This window comes from Mastigoproctus giganteus, chromosome 9, assembly GCF_048544385.1.
Source record: "Mastigoproctus giganteus isolate SK-2022 chromosome 9, ASM4854438v1, whole genome shotgun sequence".
NCBI lineage: Eukaryota > Metazoa > Arthropoda > Arachnida > Uropygi > Thelyphonidae > Mastigoproctus > Mastigoproctus giganteus.
The window spans coordinates 130,203,562-130,219,417 of NC_143583.1; the positions used below are offsets into that span (position 1 = coordinate 130,203,562).

At 35.1% G+C, this 15,856-nt stretch overlaps 1 protein-coding gene across 2 annotated transcripts in view; it reads right to left on the bottom strand.

Annotated features, from left to right (window-relative positions):
- The window catches only part of LOC150080729 (TBC1 domain family member 1-like), a 339,728-nt gene that overhangs the window by 152,007 nt on the left and 171,865 nt on the right, over positions 1–15,856 (bottom strand). The window contains exon 9 of one of the 2 annotated variants that reach the window (XM_090381761.1): positions 5,971–6,060. The exons of the other annotated variant lie outside the window; for it this stretch is intronic. Coding sequence (XP_090237887.1) covers positions 5,971–6,060 — 90 coding nt within the window. The remainder of the gene's footprint in view (positions 1–5,970; positions 6,061–15,856) is intronic. 2 annotated transcript variants of the gene reach the window in all.

The window sequence follows — 15,856 nt, forward strand, 5'->3', positions numbered from 1 at the left end:
CACCTGTTGGATATATGCATATGTCTCTATTTGTAGGTGGTTCCCTGTCTTCTCCAAAAAATATTGCAGCAACCTCCATTTTGGATGTAGGTGCATTATATTGTCTCTTATCTAAGTTCAGGTCTTCTATAAATGCCATGCACACATTCATTGTTGGATTGGCCTGGGTTATTCGATGCATTTGTTTATATGTCTCAGCAAATGGGTTAACTTGTTGCAGCATCTCATCCAATTGTTGCCTTACTTCGGCCATACACCCTTGGTCTGATTGTTTTTTTAAGCCATTTTGTTGTTGCTTCAGCAAAATTGAAAATATAAAGTTGTTCATATTATGGCTTAATTGCCTCATTTGGATATTGCAGTGAGACCAAATGGTAAATCTGGCTGTGTAGTCTAAAACAGTATGGACCATTTCCAGGCAGTGATTTAATCTCTGCACCCATTGATGTGAATGCCACTGCTGAGTTGTACTCTCATATATGTTCTCTGTAGTTATTTGCTTCATGTGTATCGCCTGTAAGCAGCTCTCATAATAGAGTTGGTGTCTCAGATAGTGGGTCAAGTGAAACCTTTCCATCGTGACAGCATTTAGTGTATTTATTCGATGTGTTTAACTCATGTCCCCAATATCTTGCATTGCAATACTCACGGCGCCTCTGTAGCCAGGTGGGAAGGAGCAGCAGTGCATAACACACGCTTCTTGATTAGACCGGGGTTCGATCCCGTCACCACCAAATACGGAGGATGCGGAAAGGTCAGGGAATGACCACCACATATTCCCGGGGCAATATGGCCTTAGTTGCTAATGCTCCTAAAAACCAAATAACAAACAAACAAAGCAATACTCACCATTGTAACACATATTTCCTATGTCATGCTCTTCCTGAAGTCCCCATCACAGCTGAAGTCCCCCAACTGACCCCAGATCTATCCAACTCACCACATAACTAGATCTATCCAATTCACCAAATGATCACGACAGTACGTCAAAAAGTTTTGTCCCTTAAGGAAGGAAAGTAGTTTTTTAGACAAATATTCATCATTGTATTTTAAGTATATTCATGATAATTTTAACGGCTTTTATTTTAAAATTTTGACAGAATGTCTTCAATCCATTGAGGTTACGTCGTGAATTGGATAGATCTGGGGTCAGGTAGGGGCCTTCAGCTTTGATCCCACATTAATTACAGCTTGTTGATTATTCACATCCAGTTCTTCTATTTGATTAGTCCTACGGCATTTTGCCGTCTTCTCATTTCCAATCTTGCTTCTCTTTCTTCAATGTTTTCTGTCCATCTTCGTAGTCAGAGTCTCGTTTCGGTCTCAGTCTAGTAGATCTCTCTCTCTCTTCTAATGTTTCATTAGCATTTCTTCTACATTTTTCAGCCATTTTTACACTTCTTAAAACTTAGAACAGTTCATTAAAATTGAAGACAGATAAAATAAACAGATCGATAGCTTTCAGGCATAGGTTGCCTTTCTTCAGTCAAAAAATGTTAGTACAAAAATTAATAAAGAATGCCTGATATGGTGGTATTGCGAGGTGAACTGCGTGAACGGATGTTGGCAACAATTAGCAGTTGGAAAATTTGAGTAGCATACCTAAGCATTTTATATATATAGATACAGTTTTAATTTATAAAACGTTCATATAGATATAATGTTTATAATGTATATAATGTTATAATATATATATAAAATGTTTATATAGATTCATATAGATATACCACTGAAACTACAAATATGGTCATCCATCTTCTGGCTATGCTTATTAGTAAAATGGGAAATTAGGGTAAACTACCCAAGAATCCATGAACTTGGTTCTCAGATAGGCCATTTACCAAAGAAACCTTGTATAGAATTTAGATTTCACCTTCAGAAAATAAGTTTCTACTGCACTCCAATAACAACTTTATTAGGTCATGGATTTGTCAATTGCTATTCACAAACAAAATAAGTTCAAAGATAATAAGCAATGGATTACTCAGATTTTCTGAATTCCATGGTTTGTAAATGAAGCATTAAACACATTGACTGTTTAGTGAATGTTTTTAGACTTTTTAACTTGTCATTTTATAAAATGCATCAACAAGTTTCATCCATTTTTATTTACCAATACACCACTTAAAAGAAAATTAAGTAGCCTAGAGAACTGTGGACTTTAAATTCATACAGAGGTCATCATTCACTGAGGGAAAGGTTGTATTAACAAATATGTGCAATGTTTTGTGCTTCTCTTGAAAAAAAAAAAAGTGCACTTGTACATGCCATGCACAATAAATTGCAATACAGAAATTAAATATTATTTTTTTTCACAGCTTTTTTTTTAATAACTATAAGATGACCACCAAATATATGAAAATTCCAAGATTCAGCAAGGCTCAGATCCCAAGGTTGATGGATTTGGGAGGTTTCACTTTATACAAAATAAAATAAGTAAACAAACATTTTTAATTTTTGAGTTTGGGAGTTCTCTAAATTAAGGGTCCTTGGTGTCACCTTTGACAACTGCTGACAAATTCCTCTGAATTCATGGTGCTAAATTTCTACAAGTGCCTGCTGAAGTTCCCTTTTTGTCCTGGAATATTTCTGAGCAACCAATATTCCCATCATATTTAAACAGTTTTCAATGGAGCTGTGATCACACTGTAAGGTGACCATTTTAAACATGAACCATTATATTTATTTAAATAATGTTTGACCTAAAACACACCATATCTGTGTGATACTACAGGGACTATAAAAATAACAAAAACACCCATGATAAGAGTTACAGGTATTCAATAATAATGGTGCTGGGTCACCCTTTGCTTTTAAAACTGCTTTTAATATATGTGGAATAGATTCTAATAAATCTTGAACTGTCTTAAGAGGAATATTGGACCATTCTTCATGAAGGAACATTTCAAGCTGCTTGAGTGATGGAGGTGGAGGAAATCTGCTTCTCACTCTTCTCTTCAAATATGCCATAATGGCTCAAAAATATCTAAGTCAGTCTCATGTAGCTAACAAACTGAATGAATATTTTGCATCAACATTTACACATGAGAAGTTATTTAGGGAGGGGAATGCCAGAGGTGTATTAAACTCTGGCAGTGAGCTAAATGATTTTGTAATGACTGAGAGCAAAGTAGAGGAGAAATTGTTGAAGTCAAACATAAAACAGGGATCTATCCAGTTATATTATAGGAAGCAGCAAACAAAGTAAGAAAACCCTTACCCATAATTATGAGAGCTTCCTTGGACTCAGGGGAGGTACCCATGTACCCACTGGAGATGTGCAAATATGACCACAATTCACAAAGGAGGATCAAAGGGTGACACAATTAATTACAGACCTGTTAGTTTAACTTCTGTTCCAGGGAAATTAATGGAGGCACTGGTTAAAGAAGCACTGCAGGATCACCAAAACAAGACCAGTTTTAGTTCGGACACAGCATGTGTTTGTTAAGGGGAAGTCTTGTCGGACCGATTTTATTGGATACTATGATGAGGTCACAAAGGAAATGGATGCAAAAAATAATTTTGATATCACATACATGGATTTCAGGAAAGCTTTTGATACTGTTGCACATGGAAAACTACTGTACAAGTTGGAGCAGTATAGCATTAAGGGCAAAGTGCTGTTATGGATAAAGGCATGGTTGAGTGGGAGAACACAGAGAGTGGTAATCAATGGACACTGCTCTTTTGGACTAATGTTATTAGTGGAGTCTCCCAGGGTTCAGTGTTGGGTCTATTGTTGTTTTCTGTATTTATTAATGATATTGATGCAGGTATTACAGGCTTAATGTCTAAGTTTGCAGATGATACGAAGGTTGGCAGGGTTGTTAGTGACAGTAATGACAGTACACTACTGCAACAAGGATCTAGACAAGTTAAGCAGAATGGGCTGAGAGGTGGCAACTGAAGTTTAACATTAACAAATGTAAAGTACTGCATATGGGTAGCAGTAACCCCAGAGTAATGTATCAACTGTGTGGTACTACGTTCAGGGTGCCAGAGAATGAAAAGGACCTAGGGTAATTGTGCAATCAGATATGAAGTTTTCTCAGCAGTGCTGCAAGAGTAGCTCATGGTATCTTGTCAATGATATACAGGAATTTTTCTAGCAGGGATAAGGAGGTGATTATCCCCTTGTATAAGGGGATGGTCAGGCCACACCTCGAGTACCATATACAGGTCTGGAGGCCTCATTTTAGGAAGGATGTTGAGTTGCTGGAGTGTGTATAGAGAAGGTTAACAAGATTGGTGAGATTTTTTATGAATGGTTTTTATGAGAAAGGCTATAAAATAATGATTTGATCTGTGTAGAAGCATTTTTCTTACCAAATTTTCTTGAACATACTTCCTTGTTTCTTGAATTTTTTAATAAATTGTAGAGTGATAGCATTGAATTATTGAGTCAACTGACCTTTTGAAATAGCTTTGTCACAAAGAGAAATTGCTAATCTTTTATGTACTGGATTAAAATAGGATTTATCCATTACTGTTCTGTTTGACAGTATGATAGTTTTGCCACTTGTTACACATTTAAAAAGGCCTGGATTCAAATCTCATTGGAGACTAGAGGAATTCTTAAAGGTGTCTTCAATTGGTAGGGCTGTAGTTAGCTGATCTCCAATGGAGAGAGAGAGAAGCTCTTTATGGCTTATTCCAGGTTTTTCAGTCCATAAAACATAAATCAGGCTGTGAACATGCACTTATACAGTGGTAATACACTGGTGCAATATACCCTAAAATGATGATGCACCATAAAATCAATAACAATTTCCATCACTAGTAGAAAACAAATGAACCAAATTTACTAATCCAAATAGAAATAATAATAAATAAAGGATGATACAATCCTAACTAATGGTGAAATAAGCCTATGACATTACTCAAATGATACTAAAGTAAATGTTTGCATAATTTTGTGTAAAGAAATTGTCATAAGAGTTACCTCAATCTTTATGCATAGGATTACTTCTCTTCAAACTCTCCAACTCCGACCTTTATTATGCATGGTTTAAAATGATTAAAAGATTAAAATTATATACTCTTCGTTAAAATACAATTAAATGTGATCAATTCTCTAACCTCGTGTATGACCAGACACCCCCAGGATCACAGCTGAAGTCCCCCAACTGACCCCAGATCTATCCAACTCACCACATAACTAGATCTATCCAATTCATCAAATGATCACGACAGTACGTCAAAAAGTTTTGTCCCTTAAGGAAGGAAAGTAGTTTTTTAGACAAATATTCATCATCGTATTTTAAGTATATTCATGATAATTTTAACGGCTTTTATTTTAAAATTTTGACAGAATGTCTTCAATCCATTGAGGTTACGTCGTGAATTGGATAGATCTGGGGTCATGTAGGGGCCTTCAGCTCTGATTCCAGGGGTGTCTGGTCAAACATGGGCTTAAAGAATTGATCACATTTAATTGTATTTTAATGAAAAGCATATAATTTTAATCTTATCATTTTAAACTGTGCATAATAAAGGTAGGAGTTGGAGAGTTTGAAGAGAAGTAACCCTATGGATAAAGATTGAGGTAACTCTTATGAAATTTTTTAAAATCTGATTTAAACATAAGACATATTGAGCCTTAGTTGTTCTTGGTTTTATAGTAAAGAAATTGTTCGTGATTATTTTAACAATTTACAATTTAGTCATGCATCTTGAAAGTATTGTTGGATGTCACAATTTTTTGTCCACTACTGTACAGTTACCTTTAACTCTCATAACAATAAAATCTATTGAAATTATTCAAGAAAAATAACAAACAGTAATATCCATTAATATTAATCCTTTTGTTTCTTAAAAGAATATACTTTCAAAAATTTTAATAAAATAACTACAAATCATTATTAGGTTTTAGTGCAGTATATTTTATTTTTAATAATCTATATTTTTAAAAGAAATATTAATTTAAGATATTTACATTGCTTAAACATTTAATAAAACACTTTATACCTTTAAAAATGATTCTAAAGGTCCAGAAAATGTTTTTCTAGCTCTTTCACGAAAATTATTTAGTGGAGAGGGAGATGATCTTTTCTCTGCCTGTAATAAACAAAATCTCAGATTCAAACTCCTCACAAGGAATTTAATCTTCACAGATAACTAAGAACACTAACACATTCTTATGTATACAAAAGACTGCATGAGCAATGTACTTAAGAGTATCATAAGGTGTGGCATTTATATGCAATATTTCAGTAAAAAACAAAGTAAGAGATATTTTTATTCCACTAAAGTGAGGTACAGATATGAGAGATTGGTTATACACCTTAAAAGTCCCACCATTCAAATACCATCCATTTCAAATGATACATTTCCAATATTAGACCAGTACATTGTTCATTATCAATTGCAATGATGTTTCGCTGATCCCTATCATAAGTTAGATAGGTGGGAGGCTTCTAAGGCCTTTGGTAAACCTCATTCCTCAAAATATTTTGTTTTTTATTTGGTTTTTAGGAGCATTAGCAACTAAAACCATATTGCTCTGGGAGTATGCGGTGGTCATTCCCTGACCTTTCCGCATCCTCTGTATTTGGTGGTCACGCGCTTGAATCCCGGTCTAATCAAGAAATGTGTGCTACGCACTGCTGCTGCTCCTGCCCACCTGGCTACGGAGGTGACAAAATATCTTTGTAGGAAAAAATTCAGTTGGAAAAGAGATCTGGAGATTCAGGTGGCCACAAAAGAATACATCTGAGACTTCTTGGGTAACACTCTTTATCCTAAAATACGAGAGACTGACTTACAAGCTTAGATAGATGAATACTTCCACATCATAAAATTTTCTGATCAAGTAAATAGTGGTAGTATGGGATGTGTCTTGTGTGGAAATTCTCTCCTGAATGCCATTTAGTTATAACAACAGAGGCAGATTTAATATAGAGTTCTACAATTTTAATCTCGGCTGACACATTGTAATGTTCCATCATCAAACCTTCAGGGCCTCTTCTGTAATATAAATAAAAATCAATTACAAATAAAATGTTCTGTTTATAAACCAGCATGACCACATAGATCAGAGAAGTTTACAACTAATCATTTTGATAATGAATACAATCATAAACTATATTTAATAGACAAGTGGATTTGAACCGTGGTCCGGTTTGGTTTGTTTTAGGCATCCTTAGTGCATCAGCAAATAAAGCTATAAAGTGCCAAACGAAGTGTTGAACCACAGTCAATTCAAATGTGTGTGTACTCCTGCATTAACTATTCAGTTACAATATGTTGCATAAATGCCACACCTTGTACAAAACAATAATCATAAATTTTTATTATGTTATAAAGTCGTTAAGTTCTGTATAAAGTTCTGTCCAAAACTTAATGTAATTAAGGATCCCAATGGCAAAATTTTAACAGATTAAAGGAAGGTGGAAAGAATACAGGTGACCCCCACTTAATGCTGATAATTCGTTACTGAAAAAAAAAAAAAAAAAGTGTGTGCTAAGTGAATCAGCGCTAAGCGAGCACCGTATTCCCATAAGGCAAAGGTTGGCAACCTGTGGCTCTTTGTAACTTTTAGCCCATATGAAGCAAAGTTTGAAATGGAGTTAGACTTAACTTAAAAATCAAGGACATAGGGAGTGCAAGACTAAAAATGCCTTAAAACTGAAATTGAGGATTTTTTTTTAGCATTAGAATTAGTAGAGGCATACAATGCAAGAAAGCAAGCTTATGCAGCATCAGCCGAAAAAAAAAAAAAAAAAAAAAATTTGGAGAGGCAAAAGGCCCTTGCAATTCTACATAAATGGATGCCAATAGACGAGTTGAAAAAGCAAGACCAAATCGTGTTCGATGCATTGTGTAGCTTACCAGACACGTATATAAATTTGAAAATATTTGCATTTGTTTTTTTTTTTTTTTTTTTTAGGAGCATTAGCAACTAAGGCCATATAGCTCTTGGGATATGCGGTGGTCATTCCCTGACCTTTCCACAACTTACGTATTTATTTGGTGGTCACGAGCTCGAACCCTGGTCTAATCAAGAAGCGTGTGCTACGCACTGCTGCTCCTGCCTACCTGGCTACCAAGGCGCCTTGCATTTGGACTTCTCTCAGTTTTTGGTTTGACGAATTTCTGCAGGCAAATATTTTCAAACATGAACTATATTAAAAATAAATCAAGAAACCATCTGAACAATGCGTGTCTCTCAGCATCCTTAAAGATGAAAATTACAGCATACTTCCCTGATGTTGAGAGACTTGCTCAAGAAGTTCAGCAGCAAAAGTCACATTAATTAGAAATATTATTAATAAATAATATTTCAAAATATATATTTTTTAATAAAACACCTTCCCACTCTATTCCATTTCTTAAAAAACTCCCCCACCCCTCCCAGCTTGAGCTGAAGTACGGCTCTTCGGATTCTCTTTTTTTTTTTTTTTTTTAAATTAGATCAAAAAAAATGGCTCTTCATTCAAAAAGGTTGCCAACCCCTGTCATAAGATAACATATGTATTTGTGAGTTGCGATCTATTCCATAGGATATTTTCTAATCAATAATAAACAGTAGTGAAAAGATGAAAAAATGTCGGTTAAAATAATTAATATTCAAAAATTTGTACATATAAAATATTCTGAATTACGTACGTATATATATTTATATGGTAAGTAACTAAATTACATATCAAAATTAAACTTAAAATGCCAATTAAAATCATGAATTTATTAATCCGATGGCCCTGGGCTGTCGAGTTTTCATATCTTTGGGTTGTAGCTTGGCCCTCTTCCTGGTAAAGTAAAAAGAGTTTTAATTTAAAATCCCCCCACCCACAGCATTACCACCCAACAATAAAGTCAACTGATCCTTCGCCGCTTTGAAGCCTGGCATTTTTTTCCTTCTTTTAGGCATTCATTTCCAAAAAAATGTCCTATTTCATCTATGTTAAAAACTTGTTGAGAAGTATAACACCCCTTTTCAATAATTTTAACCAGTTCTTTTTTTAAAGTTTCGGGTCCTTCTTGATCTGCAATTGATAAAGACTGGTTAGCTTCTCCCTGGATTTTAAATCTTTCGAACCAGCCCTTACTAGCTTTAAATGGTTCCACATGTTTTTTTGAGGTGAGCTTTCTTCAGATCTTTATATAGGCTAATTGCTTTTTCTTTAATAATATTTAACTTAACAGAATTCTGCATTGGATATTATCTTCAATAAAATTATTTAGAAGTCTCTCCATTTCAATCATAATAGCTGGCAGGGCCAGCCCAAGGTATATTGGCACCCCAGGCAGGGAGGCATTCCTGCACCCCTTCCTGGGGTGCAGGAATGTAAAAAGGAAACATGATAACTGGAAGAATACTGAAAGTTACTACACAGGCACTATTCTAATAGATACAGTAGGTAACTTGTGATTACTTTACATGCCTGCTACTCGTGGGGATAGGAATTATTATTTTACTACAACATATAACAAGTTTTTTCTTTTTGTTATTGATTACTGTTCTAATGGCGGATCCTATTAAATTAAACATTTATCACAGATCAATATGATGTTTTTGCAAATCCAATTCTAATGTGATACTTTTCAGACAGCCTTTTCACCATTACTCACTTAGAACATAGTGCACATTTCGAGGCAACCAAACTAAAAGTGTACTCCACCTATAAATACAGTATGGTAAATTACAATCATTAAGACACAAAATACACATAAGCAATAAGCCAAAATTGTAGTCTGAGCAGTTAGCTTGTAAGTATGAATTTACTTACACTGTATGTTTGAATCCACATGATGTATAAAATAAGGTAAATTATTCAAGTTCTAAACAACTGTTGACACTATATGTTGATCCCGAAGTATAAACAGAACCACAGTGAATTCATAAACATCTACTTCTGTAACTGTATAATACTGACTATTCAGCTACAGTCATGACACTACCATGTTAGGAAATCAGTGGTACACATGCAATCCATTTTATACTGCACTATATATATTTTACCAAAATTATTGGAAAACTGGTACGGTGTGATTAACATATAGTGTGATTAACATATTCACACTATACACACTAGAATATGCCACCATTAAAAAAAAAAATCCGTAAATTTTCTGTGTTGACAAAAAACTTGTCTTACGATAAAATTTCTACTATATGTATTATATACAGTGCTTTTTTTGTGACGGTACACAATGGTACGGCGTACCGGCACCTTTATTAACAGTGACGTGTGACATTTGGATGCAGTGCACTTTGAAATTTGTAATATTCCATAAATTTTTTTCACATGTTTATCTACTATTCAAATAAGCTTAAAATTACTTAACTAAATTTACATTTTTCACTGTCTATTGTTAAGATATTTTCTATATAAAACTGTATAACCATTTTTATAATTCTAAATTACTCAGTCGGGCCTCTGTTTAACGAAGTCCTTTTGTAGCAAATTATTTTGACTTCCCCTTGGAAGTTACATTTAAAATAGTTTCTGTTGAGCGAGAAAATTTTCATATAGCGAACGGATTAAGAGAGAATTAACTCGGTACGCTCTGTTTGCTTTTCTGGCCTTCAGGCAATTTAGGCAATTAGTGCTGCTGCGTGAATTAAGAGAGCTGAAGGGATTACCATTCTACAACTTAGTGGCACCTAGTAAAAACTATCCAACCACCCATCCCACATACGGAGAAGTCACGCTGGTTTGCAGTGAGCAGATCAAGGTGTATTTCCAATGGGCTCTGGTCCACCTTCTACTGCAGTGGTGTCCAAACATTTCCCATACAGGGGCCATATTCAAAAAAATTCAGAGTTAAATTTCTTTAGTGTGTTACATTTTCCATATCTTGTTGCTTGTAAAAGTAAAATTGAAAATATTCGAAACTTTTATTAAGTACAATATACAATTACATTTACTGAACAAAACATTTAATTAGAAAATGTTTTTAATAATTAACAAGATTTAAAATGCTGTTTTAGTTCACTTTCCGGGTGGGCCGTATGTTGGACACCTTCGTGAATCAACTGTTCGAGAATTATAAAAGTGATTTTCTTTTACCCCAACAAATAATCATCTGTATTTCGCGGAAGTCCATTATCCACATTTTTCCGTAAATTTTCCCTATCTCTGTTTACATGGTCACAGTAGCCGAATATCCAAATGACACTGACATTTTGGACAGTTTCAAAAAAAAAAAAAAAATTCAAATTTAAGAACTAGTGACAATACTAATGACAAGAGAAGGAAAACGAGGACGACAACGAAGTTATTAAACCTTCATACCTTTAAAGTTTCATACCTATTAAGAAACATTGTTTAAGGTTTAGGCCTAAATGGTTATCTAATGAACTAATGAGACTCGTAACAGAGAAGAAAAATGCATGGAATGCATATAAATTATCAAGCGACTCAGAAGCCTATGGCAGATATAAGCTAGTCTATGATCGGGTCACAAAGGAGGTTAGGCAGGCGAAGGCAGATTGCGAGAAATCCTTGGCAAAGGATGCTAAGAAAAACAGCAAGGATTTCTTTACTTTATAAACTCTAAAAGGAAGGGAATGAATCTGATTAGTCCACTTGACATCGATGGTTCGACTGTTGATGATCCTGCTCAGAGAGCAAACAAACTGAATGAGTATTTTGCATCTACATTCACACATGAGGAATTATTAAGGTTTGAAAATGGCAGAAGGTTATCAAATTGTAGCAGGATACTTAATGATTTTGTAATAACTGAGAGCAAAGTGGAGGAGAAATTGTTGAAGTTAAACATAAGAAAAGCACCTGGGGTGGATGGGATCTATCCGGTTATATTAAAGGAGGTGGAAAAGCAACTAAGCAAACCCTTAGCCATAATTATGAGAGCATCCTTGGACTCAGGGGAGGTTCCCACAGACTGGAGATGTGCAAATGTATCCCCAATTCACAAAGGGGGATCGAAGGGTGACACGAGTAATTACAGACCAGTTGGTTTAACTTCTGTTTCGGGTAAAATAATGAAATCACTGGTTAAAGATGCATTGCAGGATCATCTAGATAAGACTGCAACAATAAGACAGACACAACATGGGTTTTTTAAGGGAAAGTCTTGTCTGACAAATTTGATAGGATATTATGATGTGGTTACAAAGGAACTGGATGCAAAAAATAATTTTGATATCATATATTTCGATTTCAGGAAAGCTTTTGACACTGTGGCGCATGGAAGACTATTGTACAAATTGGAGCAGAATGGTATTAAGGGTAAGTTGCTACAATGGATAAAAAGATGGTTAAGTGGGAGAAGACAGAGGGTGGTAATCAATGGGTGCTGCTCTTCGTGGACTAATGTTATTAGTGGAGTCCCACAGGGTTCAGTGTTGGGTCCACTGTTGTTTTGTATATTTATCAATGATATTGATGAAGGTATATCAAGCTTAATGTTGAAGCTTGCAGATGATACAAAGGTTGGCAGAGTTGTTAATGACAGTAATGGCAGTGTGCTACTGCAACAGGATCTAGATAATTTGGGCAGATGGGCTAAGAAGTGGCAACTGAAGTTTAACCTTGACAAATGCAAAGTACTGAATATGGGTAGAAGTAACCCCAGAGAAACGTACCAACTGTGTAGTACTACACTTAAGGTGGTAGAAAATGAAAAAGACCTGGGAGTAATTGTGCAGTCAGATATGAAGTTTTCTGAGTAATGCAGACAGGCTGCCAGGGCAGGTCATGGGGTTTTGTCAATGATATATAGGAATTTTACTAGCAGGGAAAAGGAGGTGATTGTCCTTCTGTATAAGACAATGGTCAGGCCATGCCTTGAGTACTGTGTACAGGTCTGGAGGCCTCATTTTAGGAAGGATGTAGATTTACTTGAGTGTGTACAGAGAAGGGCAACAAGATTGGTGAGGGGAATGAAGGGATCCTCTTACCAAGAGAGGTTTAAGTTCTGCAAACTGCAGTGGCTGGAGCCTAGGCACCTGATCTGATTGAGGTGTATAAGGCCTTGAATGGATTGAGCACGCTGAATTCTGATGGGAATCCTTCCTCTTGTTCAGATTACAAACCTAAGGGGACATAAATTCAAATTAAGAAAGGATTGATGTAGAAAAGATGTGCAAAAATTTGCCTTTAGCCAGCGGGTGGTTAATTGCTGGAACAAACTTACATCTGTCGTTGTGGAAGTTGATAGGTTAAATAAATTTAAGGAGGAACTGGACAGGCATTTGGAGGGAATGGTGCGATTTTTTTTTTTTTTTTTTGCTGATGCTGCATAAGTTCATACACTTGCTTTCTTGCACCACATGCCACTACTACTACTACTACCTTCTAAGCATGAATTGTTGGCATTTGGTGAAAATAAAGTTAGAAAATTGTCAATTAGGTTACAGTTAAATGCAATTTGTGGATTTCGGGGGTACCTAATTGAAAAGATGGTTTCGGAAGAATTGAAGAATTTGATGGACACTGAGTATGATACCAATTTCATCGATTGAATATGAACGAGGATTTTAACAAATGAATCTGATTGTCAGCCGAACTAGAGCTTCGTTGATGACAAAAACAGTTTCTTCACTACTGTTTCTTAAAATTGTATGCCCACAACTGACCCGCTTCGATCCAGCAAAATATGTCAATTCGTGGCTGCTTCGGAAACGTCATTTAGCAACCGACACACACACATAGAAGTCGGCATATGGTGTCGGATGAAAACTTAATAAAAATTTGGAATATTCTACAAAAACTTTATTATAAAATTATTTTTACTTATGTTATTTATTTTTACTTATTATTTTTAGGGGCCATAGTCTAACGAAGGACCCTTAAAATGTCACTCGGTTGTCTGTCTGTCCGTCCATCTGTCACAGCATTGTATCTCTGGAACCACTCAAACTGTTGACTAGAAATTTTGCATGGGTTTGCACATCGAGCGGGCCAACATAATGCCACATTCATCATTGTTGACAAAATTTTGTCTGAGAAATAGAGGGGAGTTAAAATGTGGGGGGATAAAAATGTTGTTGACAACCTATAGCTAAACTGTTGGAAAGAGCTCGACGAGTATGTTTAAAATATAATTTTAAAATTAAAAACTGCGGCACCAAACAGGAAAATGTGAGTAATTTTCATGTCCCCGGCTATTTCCGTTGCTAACGGAGCTAAAAATTTAAAAATCACATTAGCTATGCGTTATTCGATGCCTATCAAGAGAAAACTATTCCGATTGAAATCTATCATTTATTTTTGTGTTAAAATTAAAAAACCAATTTTTTATTGCACTTTGATAGTACGAGTCTTTGTACTAATAACTCTCCTTTTGGTGACAAAAAGGTTGCTAAATAGTTAGTTAATAATTCTATAAAGGTCATTTATAAATTTTGCAACCAGAAGTAATTTTAGCAATTTTCAAAGCTGGAGTTGTCCCGGCCAGGAGATACTCAGAGAGCTAGTGTTGAGGCGGTGGTGGTGGAGAGGAGCCTGCACGGAGTCTTGTACGGCTCTCACCTGCCAGTCGCTTCTTCCCCGAGACTTTAATCGTTTCTCCAGGAAGAAGTTGGAGTCGCTTCTCTCACCCTTGGCATTCACAACAACTGGAAAGACTCAAATAGACAATGTTTTCGTTATTTCCTAAGTTTTAGGCCAAGCCAGGGTACTAGAAACTTTTTTCAGTTACCATAAAAATCTCTATTTGAGATACTACACTAACGATCAATAGTGTCATCCTGAGTGCTCGGCATTCAGTAGTTGACCGATTTATTTACTTATTTTATTCACATTTTACATATTTTTCTATATATACTTGAATAATTAATTTATACTTAATAAACTGTGTTAATATACAAAATTTGTTGTTCTTATTCCAAAAACATTACTACAAAAGTAACAATATCAGGAAAAAAAAATTTTTAGAGTTCTTTTCATATCCTTTTAATTTTCAATTTTTCCTGATAGCAAAGAATGAGTACCGGCACCTATGTTTTTTACAAAAAAAGCACTGATTATATATATATATATATATATATATATATCACAATAAAATAACACTATTATACCATGTGAAAATTCTTAAAAAATAGTTTTTATTAAACTCATATATAATACTACACTAATTTGTTAGCAGTTGACATTTCAGGATTCCTGCCAAATCCCATCTTCAGACCATAAATGGTATGAGGGAGGTATAATAACATCTTCACAATATGAAAATTACTATGAAATTAATTAAGAAATTACAACTAACATTAAGTTAAAGAATATATACACTTGCATTAATAAAATGTTAAGAATACAGAAGATTTAGAACTCTACAGTCAAAATTAAACTACAAGAATATTAAACAGAAACATGACAATTATACCTACATACACTTTGGAGGAACCTGACTTCTTACTTCATGCACTGTAATACAAACAACAAAAATTGGCCTTGTGCAGGGCTATATAAAGAGAACCAGGTAAGATATGGTTTAGGGTAATCAAGGCCAAATGGACGAATGTTGAATATGGCCTTAGGGCAAAAGTCAAATAAGGCGAGCTAGTTCCAGGATAGAGACTTGAGCCGGGAATTCTGGGGCTCTGGATATCTGGGTGGTATACCATCTCAAAGGGCCGATGCTGTTCTACTTTCATGAGGTATTATTACATGCTAAGTGTTATGGGGGGGAAGATTATATGGCGATTACATAGACTCTCCCTAAGGTTGTATTCAATATTCGTTCATGAGGAGGTCTGTGAATAGTTTCAAAGAAATCTGTAAAACACCTTTTGCAAACAGAAGTTTTTTTTTTTTTTTTTTTTTTTTTTGGTAGTTGTTGGCGCATAGGCTTCTATGGCCATAATGCACCTTCCAAGGTTTTTGCAGTACTTTGATCCAAGCCTGAGGCGGGAATCGAACCAGCAACCTTTGGTTTGCCAGGC